Raw genomic sequence first — 13,328 nt, 5'->3', positions numbered from 1 at the left:
AATAACAATGAGGCTATATACAGGGGGTACAGGTACAATGTGCAGGGGTACAAGTTAATCAAGGTAATTTGTACATGTAGGTAGGGGTAAAGTGACTATGCATAGATAATAAACAGTGAGTATGAGCAGTGTAAAAACAAAGAGGGGGTGTGTCAATATAAATAGTCTGTGTGGCCATTTTGATTAATTGTTCAGCAGTCTTATGGCTTAGGGTAAGAAGCTGTTAAGGAGCCTCTTGGACCTAGACTTGGCACTAAAGTACTGCTTGCCTGCGGTAGCAGAGAGAGCAGTCTATGACTTGACTGACTGGGATCTTTGACAATTTTTGGGCCTTCCTCTGACACTGCCAAGTATATAGGTCCTGGATGGCAGAAAGCTTAGCCCCAGTGATGTGCTGAGCCATACACACTACCCTCTGTAGGGCCTTACGGTCGGATGCAGAGCAGTTGCCATACCAGGCGGTGATGCAACTGGTCAGGATGCTCTCGATGGTGCAGCTGTATAACTTTTTGAGGCTCTGGGGACCCATGTCAAATATTTGTGGTCTCCTGAGGGGGAATAGGCTTTGTCATGCCATCTTCAAGACTTTCTTGGTATGTTTTGACCATGGTAGTTTGTTGGTAATATGGACACCAAGGAACTTAACTCTCGACCCGCTCCACTACAGCCACATTGATGTGAATGGGGGCGTGTTCGACCCTCCTTTTCTTGTAGTCCACTATCATCTCCTTTTGTTTTGCTTATTTTGAGGGAGAGGTTGATGTCCTGGCACCACACTGCCAGGTCTCTGACCTCCTCCCAATAGGCTAACTCATCGTTGTCGGTGATCAGGCCTACCACCATTGTCATCATTAAACTTAATGATGGTGTTGGAGTTGTGCTTGGCCACGTCGTGGGTGAACAGGGAGTACAGGTGGGGACTAAGCACGCACCCCTGAGAGGCCCCCGTGTTGAGGATCAGTGTGGAAGATGTGTTGTTTCATACCCTTACCACCTGGGGGCGGTCCATCAGGAAGTTCAGGATCCAGTTGCAGAGGGAGGTGTTTAGTCCCAGGGTCTTTAGCTTAATGATGAGCTTTGTGGGCACTATGATGTTGAACACTGAGCTGTAGTCAATGAATAGCATTCTCACATAGTTCCTTTTGTCCTGGTGGGAAAGGGCAGTGTGGAGCGCGTCATCTGTGGATCTGTTGCGGCGGTATGCGAGTTGGAGTGGGTCTAGGGTTTCCGGGATGACAGTGAGCCATGACCAGCCTTTCAAAACACTTCATGGTTACTGATGTGAGTGCTTTGGGGAGGTAGTCATTTAGGCTGGTTACCTTCACTTTTTTGGGCACAGAGACTGTGGTGGTCTGCTTGAAACATGTAGGTAATACAGATTCGGTCAGGGAGAGGTTAAAAATGTCAGTGAAGTCACTTGCCAGTTAGTCCTTAATAGTTTGATAGCCCTGCCACATCCAAGTGTCAGAGCCGGTGTAGTAGGATTAAATTGTAGTCCTATATTGATGCTTTGTCTGTTTGATGGTCCGTCTGAGGGTATAGCAGGATTTTTGTTATAAATGTCTGGGTAGTGTCCCTTGAAAGCAGCAGCTCTACCCTTTATCTCGATGCGGATGTTGCCTGTAATTCATGGCTTCTGGTTGAGGCACTTATTGAGTTTAGCCGGGGACTGAGGTGGTATACTCAATGCTATTGGATGAATCCGGATGAACATATTCCAGTCTGTGCTAGCAAAACAGTCCTGTAGGATAGTCTTGAACGGAGCTTATCCAGTTTATTTTCCAATGATTGCACGTTGGCCAATAGAACAGATGGTAGAGGCGGGTTACCTACTTGCCAATAAATTCTCACAAAATAACCTGATCTGCGCCCCCTGTAATTCCCTTTTCTACATGAAAAGAAGGAAAGATTAGGGAGATTTGGGCCTTGTCTGGGAGCAACATTATATCCTTTGCCTCAGACTAATTAAATAAAAAATGTTCGTCCAGTTTGACATGTGTAATCACATGATATCCAGAAACTATTTTCAATACTAAGGCGGTTGCATCAACATTAAGTAAAAAATACCACAATTGGTTAGGAGCCCGTGAAACAGCAGCCATTCCCTCTGGCGCCATTCTCCTCAATCATGGTACCAATAATTGCTTCTATTATACCAGACGTATGTCCTTAATAATTTAGTTTCTACCAGCAGCCTAGGGCGGCAGGGTAGCCTAGTGGTTAGAGCGTTGGACTAGTAACTGGAAGGTTGCAAGTTCAAATCCCTGAGCTGACAAGGTACACATATGTCATTCTGCCCCTGAACAGGCAGTTAACGCACTGTTCCTAGGCTGTCATTGAAAATAATAATTTGTTCTTAACTGACTTGCCTAATTAAATAAAGGTTAAAAAAAAAATATATATTTTTTTTAAATACCCGATCAGCCTTCAACTTGAGATACTCGTTGTGTGTTCTAGTGTTAAACCTACCAAGCCACTTTGCAAATTGAATTTGATGTCACCAGGGGTGATGGTCGACTTCGTGAGGAATGTCAGTGTTCTACCATGGCCAGCTAAGAGCCCGGATCTCAATTCCATGGAGCACATCTGGGACCTGATGGATCGGAGGGTGAGGGCTATGGCCATTCCCCCCAGAAATGTCCGGGAACTTGCAGGTGCCTTGGTGAAATAGTGGGGTAACATCTCACAGCAAGAACTGGCAAATCTGGTGCAGTCCATGAGGAGGAGATGCACTGCAGTACTTAATGCAGCTAGTGGCCACACCAGATACTGACTGTTACTTTTGATTTTGACCTCCCCTTTGTTCAGGGACACATTATTCAATTTATGTTAAGTCACATGTCTGTGGAACTTGTTCAGTTTATGTCTCAGTTGTTGAATCTTATGTTCATACAAATATTTACACATGTTAAGCTTGCTGAAAATAAACACAGTTGACAGTGGGAGGACGTTTCTTTTTTTGCTGACTTTATGTTAGGGGTCAATGAAGGGTGAATAGGAACTTTGTACATGGAAAGTTACTGAGTGAGACCAGGGGAAGTGCAGCAAGTTCATATTATTGCCCTTTGTGCTGTTGTCTGTGCCCAACAATGTTTGTACCCTGTTTTGTGCTGCTACCATGTTGTGCTGCTGCCATGTTGTATTGCTACCATGTTGTTGTCCTTTTGTGTTGTTACCATGCTGTGTTGTCATGTGTTGCTGCCATGCTATGTTGTGATCTTAGGTCTCACTTTATGTAGTGTGATCTGTCTTGTTGTGATGTGTGTTCTGTCCTATATTTTTATTTTATTTTTAATCCCAGCCCCCATCCCCGCAGGAGGCATTTTGCCTTTTGGTAGGCCGTCATTGTAAATAAGAATGTGTTCTTAACTGACTTGCCTAGTTAAATAAAGGTTAAACAAATACACATTTTTAATTTATTTATATTCAAACATATTATTGCTTAATAATAATATTTCAAAAGAATGAGGCAAATGGTAGTAGTCTACTTTCAGTTCCTGATGAAGCAGGCCAGTTGCTATGGAACTAGGACAATGAGGGATGTGGAACTCATATTATGCATCAGCTCTATGTTCTCATTTTATCTCACAATGAAACCACACAATGCTCTTGTCCTGTGTTTGTGTGCTTCCATGTGTCCCTGTGCATGTCTACATACACGTGTGTCTGTATCCAGATCTGCCTTCAGCAGCAACGTGCTTGTGGCCTATGACCTCCTAACCCAGAGAGGGCCCCAGCATCATGGAGGAGGGGGGACCCAGTGGCCATGCTGGTCCCTGCAGCTCTAACAGCCCAGGTAGAGGAGGGGGAACCAGTGGCCATTCTGGTCCCTGCAGCTCTAACAGCCCAGGTGGAGGAGGGAGAAACAGTGTCCATTCTGGTCCCTGCAGATCTCAAAGCCCAGGTGGAGGAGGGGGGACCGAGTGGCCATGCAGGTCCCTGCAGCTCTAACAGCCCAGGTGGAGGAGGGGGAAACAGTGTCCATTCTGGTCCCTGCAGATCTCATTTACATTACATTTAAGTCATTTAGCAGACGCTCTTATCCAGAGCGACTTACAAATTGGAAACAGTGTCCATTCTGGTCCCTGCAAATCTCAAAGCCCAGGTGGAGGAGGGGGGACGCAGTGCACATGCTGGTCCCTGCAGCTCTAACAGCCCTGGTGGAGGAGGGGGGACCCAGTGGCCATGCTGGTCCCTGCAGCTCTAACAGCCCAGGTGGAGGTGGGGGGCACCTCTATACTCACACATACACACTCTAGGTAGCATATACAATTGATTCATACTGTATAATATACACTGCTGGTTTTTAAGATCCCTGACTTCAGAAACCATTCATTACCTTTGTGCTGTTGAGCAAGGCACTGAAGCTGACCCTGCTCCTCTCAAGTGCTGTGTTTGTGTGTTGTTTTGTCTGAGGGGTTTTGGAGCACAGTAAAATATCAATTTATGTTGATGGAAATCTAAGTAATATTCCTGTTCTGTTCTATTCTCTATTCCTATAGCGTCTCTGCAGCTGGGGGGGGGGGTGTCCCCATCTCCACCTCAGCCCCCCTGCTAACCCGGCTACACTGTCACGACCATGGGACAGTGCCCTACGACGTCTTCAGGCACAGTGTGCTGTTTTTTCTGACTACATACGGCAGGCACAGAGACTGTATGCAGGGGTCTGCGTCCCAGCTGAGGGGCCTACTGGTCGGGCACTGTGTCTGGCGGTGCTGGGTACCCTCCACGAAACCCTGGAGACGTTGTGATCCGATGGCTGCTCCTCTGATGCAAACCACTAAACCAGCCTTTCTTCAAGTATGGGTTATGTTACGTGTTAGAGCGGGGCTTCCCAACCCTCTTCCTGGAGATCTAATGTCCTCTAGGTTTTCAGTCCAACCCTAATTTAGCGTATCTGATTCAGGTAGTTAAGGTCTTGTTGAGCAGCTAATAAGTAGAATCAGGTGTGTTAAATTAGGGTTGGACTAAAAACCCACAGGACAGTAGATCTTCAGGAAGAGGGTTGGGCAGCCCTGTGTTAGAGTAAATGTATAATTATTTAATGAATTACTGGAATTGGTTTGGCCAAGTGCAACAGCACTCGCTGTTCAGTGCGCTCTCTGTGGGAGGGAGATGGCTTTAAACTCAGATTTTAGTCAGTATGCCTAGCCTATGCCCCATTGAAATAAGTCAATCTTGCAAATAGGCCTTTCATAGCGGTTTGTAGTCTTAACATCAGGTACAATTGCCAGAAAATAACCTAACATTTGTATTTTGATGTTCATCCAAGTGTTTCTTGCACAGAGATTGAGATCCTCTGTCCAACTTTCATCACTCAAATTCTCCTGTTGGATTTATCTATAGTTATGTACATTTATTTAAGCAATGAAGCCAGAGGAGGTGTGGTATATTGGCCAAATATCACAAACCCCTGAGGTGCCCATGTCGCGCCCTGATCTGTTTCACCTGTCCTTGTGCTCGTCTCCACCCCCCACCAGGTGTCGCCCATCTTCCCCATTATCCCCTGTGTTTTCTGTCTCTTGCCAGTTCATCTTGTTTGTTCAAGCCTACCCGCATTTTGTCTCAGCTCCTGTTGTTCCCTAGTCTCTCTTCTCCACATCCTCCTGGTTTTTGACCTTTGCCTGACCTTGAAGCCTGTCTGCCGTCCTGTACCTTGGCCTCTGCTCTGGATTATTGACCCCTGCCTGCCTTGACCTGTCATTTGCCTGCCCCTGTGGTTACAATAAACATTGTTACTTCACACAGTCGGCACTTGGGTCTTACCTTGATTCCTGATAGCCTTATTGCTATTATAAACTGGTTACCAAAGTAATAAGAGCAGTAAAAATAAATGTTTTGTCATATCCGTGGTATACGGTCTGATACACCACAGCTGTCAACCAATCAGCATTCAGGGCTCAGACTGTGTACCATGAGAAATACAAAAACATTTTACTATTCATTTTACTATTCTAATTACATTGTTAACCAGTTTATAATAGCAATAAGGCACCTCGGGGTTTTGTGGTATATGGCCAATATACCACGGCTAAGGGCTAGGTCCAAAGAACAGCCATTAACCATGGTATATTGGCCATATACCACACCTCCCAGGGCATTATTACTTAATTATAGCAGTCAAAACAAGTTAAATCGTCATCCATTGATAGAAAATTATCTTGAGATAAAGGGCAATTTATATTTTGTCTTGCGACATATTCTTAAACTTACAAGAATCATTACTTTGATGGAAAAACACATTTTGCTTCTTAGCCTACGTCGTAAAAAATGACGTATTCCTTAACGCTCGATAACGTTATAGAAAAAGGATTTCATTGATACATGTGGCAACTCCTCTCTTGCTGCGAAAACATATTTTTGGATAGTTTTCAGGCCTTGTGTGCGAGTTTTCAGAGGTCATTAGGGCTAGAAATGTGAGGTGGCCCTGGCAACACTGAGCATGACAGTTAAACCCAAGGAGTTCTTTCAGAAAATGGCAGAATGCTTCAGCAAACAGTGCTTTGATAGTGGAAAGGTAAGTCAGCTAGCAAGACGTCATTTTATAACAGGTGATGATCAGCAGAAATAAGGGAGTACTAGTAGTACTACTCTCATAGTAGTAGATGTGAGTTTCTCTTTCAAACAATCCCCTTGTACACAGCTAATAGCTAGCTAGCTAAAGTTAGTCAAAGCATGCTAGCTAACTAGTGCAACCCTAAGCAACAGTACATATGAAGATGAAACATTATCAGGCCTACTGAACATCTTACTGTAGAACTTATTAGTGAAAACAAGTCTAGGTTGGAACGATTGCTGTTAAAATACACGTTTTTCTTTAAAAAAAAAAATTCTGAACGGGAATAAACTGATGTGAAGCAAGATGCTTTTTGAGGAAAACACAGTTCTGGTTTGTTCATCTACAGCAGGAAGTGGTATCCTGCCTGACTGAGAAAGCGGTAGATCTTCTGATCCAGTTTGTCACCACATATCTATGAGTCAGGGTTCTCAACTCTGGCATACTTATAAAACAAGTACAGAAACACTCCATGCTGAGCATGACCTGAGGGTTGCATTGTCAAAAAATGAGCACAGAATAGACCTGCTTGTTAAAAACTTCAACCAGCCACACACCTCTCATTAGGGCTTCGTATTTGTTTTCTGGTTTACATCTGTGTGATGTGATCAATCAGTTTATTCCAGTTCAGAATGAAAATTATTTATTATAGTTTAACAGAAATAGCTCCAACCTAGTGTTAATGGGGGAAAATAAACACGAATAGCTATTTATATTTCATTCAATTGTTTTTTGTCTTTATTGCACCTGTTTTAGGCTGGCTTAAGGGCAATGAAATGGACTGATATGTATTGTTGCATGTTTTCATAAACTTGGGTCCCAGGAAAATACAGAATTTGTCATTTGGGTCCCACGCTGAAAAAGTTTAAGAAACCCTGCACTACACTAACAAAAATCCCTATATGGAGGTTAATGCAAAGATTAGCCGCTAGCTGGAGGCAAGCACTAAAATATCACCCGTTAAGCTGGCCCAGGCTATGGCTGGAGCGGAGCCAGCTGTGGGTAACATGGACGCCAAGGAATTTGAAGACAGTGCTGCAGAGCTCTTCATTGCTCAAGTACGAATTCTGACATAACTGGATCTTCACAAAGGATAAAAATACTCACTAACAGGGATGTAAAAAAATATATAATAATTGTGCATATGGAAAATTTCTGGTATCTTTTATTTGAGCTCATGAAACATGGTACCAACACAACACATTGTGTTAATGTTTTTGTTCAATTCAGTTTAAGTACAATTAGATGTGTGTATCATTCTCATGAAATATATGAATAAATATATACTGTATAATAGTATGGTATGATGTAAATGACTCAATATACCAATAAATGTCATAACTATCTTTTGTTATTGCTTTAATCTATAACGGCGTTAGAAGTAAAATGTTTTATTCTGTTATAAAGCCTTCATATACAACAGTGAATTTGATGCTTTCCATTCTTATGAGAATGAAACAAACAAAGCTTCTATGTAGTTACTGCATAGGTGATTAGGTTAACATGAAACCGATTGATGGAATTATTCAGGCCAGTTTACAGCAATGATGGCAATACCTCCTCCACACAGTTATAGAAACTGGTGGCAAAAAGTGGCCAGCTGAAATGTTTTATATACTGTAACAAAATAAACTTTCAGTAGAAAACATCTTCAAATAACCAAAAATATTGTACTAAGCACCTCCTTACATCTCACCAATATTGTATCCATTCTACAGGAAAGAGAAATTCACATAACTTTTTATGGGTAAGAGAGATGATCATTGGGAAAAATAGAAACATAAAAACTAATAGAAAAGCATCCCAAGAAAATCCATAATTCACTAATGACCAAACCTACAGCCAAACCCAATTCTTATATTATCCTACTTTAACAGAGTGAGAGCAACATTCAAATCAATTAAACTTAGCATCCCAAAGTAGAGCAAATAAATCACATTCTAGTTAATTACTTCAAGTGCCTTGCTGTAAACCACCTAATGATATCAATTCTCGTGAAAGACAAAACGTAAGATAGCGCAACAAATGCTCATTGTTAGATTTAAGAAAGTCAAAACAAACATCTTGACGATTCTTTGGCACCATCGAGTGGCTGGTAGAGAATAGTATACCTGGTTAGTTGTGTTCTGACTACTGAAACAAAATACATGTCTTGTCAGTGAATCGAACCCCTTAGGTTTAATAAAAATATAATTACTTTCTATTAAGAACCAAAATGTCAGTTTAAAAGGGCATGTGGAATTTACACTAACTGAGAATTAGGTCTTTCAGCGGTATATTTAAGCAATAAGGCCCGAGGGGTTCGCTGTATATAGCCAATATACCACGGCAAATGCAGAGGTCCTAGATACAGCCCTTAGTCGTGGTATATTGTCAATATACCACAAACCCCGAGGTGCCATATTGCTATTATAAACTGTTTACCAACGTAATTTGAGCAGTAAAAACATATGTTTTGTCATACCTGTGGTATACGGTTTGATATGCCACTACTTTCAGGCAATCAGATTTCAGGGCTCGACCCACCCTGTTTATAATAGTGCTCGTTGATTACACCCTCAACATTCTATATCTCATTGATTCCATTCAATATGTTCATAATTACAGCTAGACTCAACCGCACCACTAGGAGTTGTCCTGTTCAGATGCCCCCCGCCATCAGTGGGGAGGTCTCAGATTGGTTGACCTGTGCAGTGATGCTGTAGTGTGGAGAATCGTAGAGGTGATTGCTCTGTAGGTCCACCTCTGCCCGCAGCGTTACTTTCTACAGATGGAAAACGGAGAACAGTTGTTAGAATCATGGTCTCCAACTTCTGCCCTGGAGAGCTATGGGGTACGCAGGATTTTGCTGCAGCCCACCTGGATAAAAGGAACACCTACGTCAGAATGCTGTTCATTGAATACAGCTCAGCGTTCAACACCTTAGTGCCTACAAAGCTCATCACTAAGCCAAGGACCCTAGGATTAAACACCTCCCTCTGCAACTGGATCCTGGACTTCTTGACGAGCCTCCCCCAGGTGGTAAGGGTAGGCAACAACACGTCTGCCACGCTGATCCTCAACACTGGGGCCCCTCAGGGGTGTGTACTTAGTCCCCTCCTGTACTTCCTGTTCACCCATGACTGCGTGGCCAAACACGACTCCAACACCATTAAGTTTGCTGACGACACAGCATTGGGTGGTGAACAGATCATCGACAATGATGAGGGCCTATAGGGAGGAAGTCAGAGAACTGGCAGTGTGGTGCCAGGACTACAACCTCTCCCTCAATGTGAGAAAAACAAAGGAGCTGATCGTGGACTACAGGAAAAGGCGGGCCGAACAAGCCCCCATTAACAACGTTGAGTTTCAAGTTCCCATCGAGAGCATCCTGACCGGTTGCATCACTGCCTGGTATGGCAATTGCTCGGCATTTGACAGTAAGGCGCTACTGAGGGTAGTGCGCACGGCCCAGTACATCAAGCTTCCTGCCATCCAGGACCTATATAATAGGCGGTGTCAGAGGAAAAGCCCCCAAAAATTGTCAGAGACTCCAGTCACCCAAGACATAGACTGTTTTCTATGCTACCACACGAGAAGCGGTACTGGAGCACTAACTCTAGGACCTTAACAGCTTCTACCCCCAAGCCATAAGACGGCTGAACAATTAATCAAATGGCCACCAGACTATTACATTGACCCCCCTCTCCATTTGTTTAGTACACTGCTGCTACTCACTGTTTATTATCTATACATAGTCACTTCACCCCTACCTACATGTAGAAATTACCTCAACTGACCTGTACCCCTGCACATTGACGGAACCGGTACCCCCTGTATATAGCCTCGTTATTGTATTGTGTTATTTATTTATTATTATTTATTTTTTACTTATTTGGTAAATATCTTCTTAACTCTTTCTTGAACTAAACTGTTAGTTAAGGGCTTGTAAGTAAGCATTTCACAGTAAGGTGTGTATTCGGCGCATGTGACAAATAAAGTCTGATTTGAACATATATTCTGTCTGGTCCAAGTGATGGAGTGAGTGAAGTGAGGAGGAGAGCTTAGGTACCTGGAAGTCTCTGATGTAGGTGAGGAAGAAACTGATGAAGGAGAGAGCCAGAGACCACTCAGAGATGGTGCTGATGATGTGAGGGATGTAGCCCTGCAACAGACAGAGCTGTTAGTTTGTGTTGGTGTGCGTGTATGCGCTATCACAAAGTCTACTGACCGTCTCCCCAGGTATCCAGTGCAGTTTATGGGCCACGTCCACTCCAGGTAGACTACTGTACATGATGACAGATGACACAAACACTGAGAGGTGAGGAGGTTAAGGAGCACAACAGGCAGGGGCTAGAGCGGTGTTTAGAGGGCAACTCTTGCAATATTTCAGAACGTTTGGATCTTGAACAAGCTGTCAGAGGTCCTTGCAATTTGTTGCACGAGTTCACAGCTTCCATTCACTGTAATTGAGTGGCATTGTCTTATAGCAACAACATTCTATTATCAGCAACAGTGAATCATGATTTCATATTTTCTTGTTGCAGAAATAGCAGAGGATACTGCTGATGATGCTGGCGAAGGTCCAGACTCCGATGCTGAGTCGGACCCAGAAGATGCTCTTCCCGTGGACGTGAGGCTGCATGCACAGAGACACCAAGGTTTGCACCAGGATGTACAGTGCCCCCACACCAAACGTCAATATTGCCCCCACCAGGTGCATGGAGAACAGAGTTGTTTTCTGGTTGTTGTTGAGAGAGAGAATGATTTTATAGTACCACATTTACATACACTGTCATCAAAACAAACAGGAACAAGACTCTCAATGGGTACCTGAAAGTTAGCAACAATGCACATGCCAAAGGAGCTGGTCCATCCCAGCACCAAACCCAAGAGGTTGAGTTTATGCAGCTTCGACTCCTCTTCGACTGTCAAGGCTTGGACCTGCTTGTAGCGTACGTACATGGTGGCTATGCCTGCCACGACAAAACACGATCACAAATCAAAACATAGTCACAAATTCGGTCAGGTTTATAGCTGGTTTCAAATGTATTGCTAGATTCCAAAGAGGAATCCGAGAGGTAATGGTGGTGTTACCTAAGTATGCTGAGATGTCCAGCATGATTCCAAACACACATCTCTCTGGGGCAACCGTCCCCGTGTCGCTGTGAACAGAAACATGACCATCAAAAATTTAATCTCCCACTATCACAATGTAATGTACAATTGTAATACATGTAAAATTGTGTCTACTACTTTTAAAGTGAAGTGATTGCAAGTATAATGGTAAAAAGGCTCAGGGGATGGTGGTGAGCCTGTGTCTGACCTGATGTATGGCACCAGTGGGTCCACATGTTTCAGCAGCACAGCAGTGATGTAAGCAAAGATGAACGTGGCCGCCGTCCATAATACCAAAGCCACCGGTAGAATACAAAGACCCTGCTGGAACCACCACATATCTTCTGCTGTGTGTGTGTCAAACCACCAGTAGCCTATCCAAGTTAGACCACAGATGCTGGTATGTTGTCTTCACCTGTAGATATTGGATTATGTGAGGCACCACACACACACAGAGAGAAAAATAGCTGAAGCTGCTGCACACTCGTTTCCTCATTCTGGATAAAAACTCAGTATCAAGAGACTACAATGTATTCCTGCCACGTGATCGCATTTCTCAGTTCCTCTACTAGTTGTGTCGCTTGATGTAGTCAAGTGACTTGAGATACAGAGCGAGCTAGTTACATTTGGTAGGCTACAATGCATTTATTTTTTAAACAACCTTTATTTAACTAGGCAAGTCAGTTAAGAACAAATTCTTATTTGAAATGATGCTACAATGCACGCTACTGTTTAATAAAATAAGTAGAGTGAACAAGATGCAGGTTCTGTTCTACCTGATAATTAATTGCACACACCTGGTGTCCCAGATCTAAACAAGTCCCTGATTAGAGGGGAACAATTAATAAATGCAGTTTAATTGGCTTCCAGGTCCAGAGTTGAGTTTGAAGGCTTGATGCTGCGTTCAAAACAATTGAAAGCCCGGAAATCTCCGACTTACGTGCATTTAAAACGACTGGGAACGCAGAAAAACGAGCTGTGAATGGATTAACTTGATTCAAACGGTCAGTCCACTCGAAATTTAAACACGGACACTCGGGCCGATTTCCAGAGCTTTGACTTTCCGAGCTGAAAATCTGACGTCATTATTTGACCTAGTATTTTTCCGAGTTCCCAGTTGTTTTGAACGCGGCAATAAACTACCTTCAAAAAAGTGGTTCCTTTGTTGTCACCTCATCACACGAAATTCGGTCTCACAAAAGACCAACAATGAACAGCGGGAAAGCAGAAAAAGCTAATATATGTAGTCTACTCTTTAGATCGCTCTGATTAAATGAAGGCTACATGACCCAGATGAGGAATTAGGTCACGCTTTCTCAACTAAAATCACAAGCTCATTACTTCCTGTTAGTGTTCCAGAAGAGGCGTGGCATTATAATACCCAGATCTGTAGCGAACGTCAACAAAGAGACCTCCGTTCCATCAGCAACAATTACGCAAGACGTATCAAGAAAAAGGCTGTGCCCTCGGCGATTTCCCTTCAAAATAAAAGTCCCCCTTTGACGATGGTAGAAAAAACAATTTGACGAAATTCATAACATTTTATGCTGAAATATTTTTGTTGTTTAACAATATGAAAAGATTTAATCGATTTTATAGCACAAATAATATTATAGCGCTGCCATTATTGTTAACAGCAAAAAGTAATGATTACTAGATAGTTATCATGGTAACA

General features: G+C 43.1%; 1 protein-coding gene across 5 annotated transcripts; it reads right to left on the bottom strand.

Moving 5' to 3' along the window:
- Nucleotides 1–7,703: 7,703 nt before the first annotated feature.
- Nucleotides 7,704–13,110, bottom strand: LOC124003789 (DNA damage-regulated autophagy modulator protein 2-like). Of its 5 annotated transcripts, none has more exons than XM_046312361.1 (9): nt 12,797–12,988; nt 12,430–12,476; nt 11,862–12,068; nt 11,633–11,700; nt 11,369–11,511; nt 11,099–11,276; nt 10,767–10,849; nt 10,608–10,700; nt 7,704–9,320 (listed from the first exon to the last, which is right to left on the bottom strand). In XM_046312361.1, exons 3-9 carry the CDS (start codon nt 11,990–11,992, stop codon nt 9,198–9,200), a joined length of 819 nt encoding a protein of 272 aa, XP_046168317.1. In that variant the 5' UTR covers nt 11,993–12,068; nt 12,430–12,476; nt 12,797–12,988; the 3' UTR covers nt 7,704–9,197. The 5 variants fall into 5 exon arrangements, with proteins under 5 accessions (XP_046168317.1, XP_046168316.1, XP_046168318.1 ...); XM_046312360.1 differs by having other exon boundaries at nt 12,451–12,476; XM_046312362.1 differs by lacking the exons at nt 12,430–12,476; nt 12,797–12,988 and adding an exon at nt 12,995–13,110.
- Nucleotides 13,111–13,328: the final 218 nt, after the last annotated feature.

This window comes from Oncorhynchus gorbuscha, linkage group LG18 (assembly GCF_021184085.1).
Source record: "Oncorhynchus gorbuscha isolate QuinsamMale2020 ecotype Even-year linkage group LG18, OgorEven_v1.0, whole genome shotgun sequence".
NCBI classification, from domain to species: domain Eukaryota; kingdom Metazoa; phylum Chordata; class Actinopteri; order Salmoniformes; family Salmonidae; genus Oncorhynchus; species Oncorhynchus gorbuscha.
This window is presented reverse-complemented; position numbering and strand designations above follow the sequence as displayed.

What these genes read in the sequence shown, in the direction of transcription:
- LOC124003789 (XM_046312362.1), bottom strand. Translation starts at nt 11,992, where the DNA reads ATGTGGTGGTTCCAGCAGGGTCTTTGTATTCTACCGGTGGCTTTGGTA. An exon ending in CCACTGGTGCCATACATCAG is followed by an intron (nt 11,701 to 11,861) that starts GTCAGACACAGG and finishes TTCTGTTCACAG; the next exon opens with CGACACGGGGACGGTTGCCC. An exon ending in ACTGGATACCTGGGGAGACG is followed by an intron (nt 10,701 to 10,766) that starts GTCAGTAGACTT and finishes TGTCTGTTGCAG; the next exon opens with GGCTACATCCCTCACATCAT.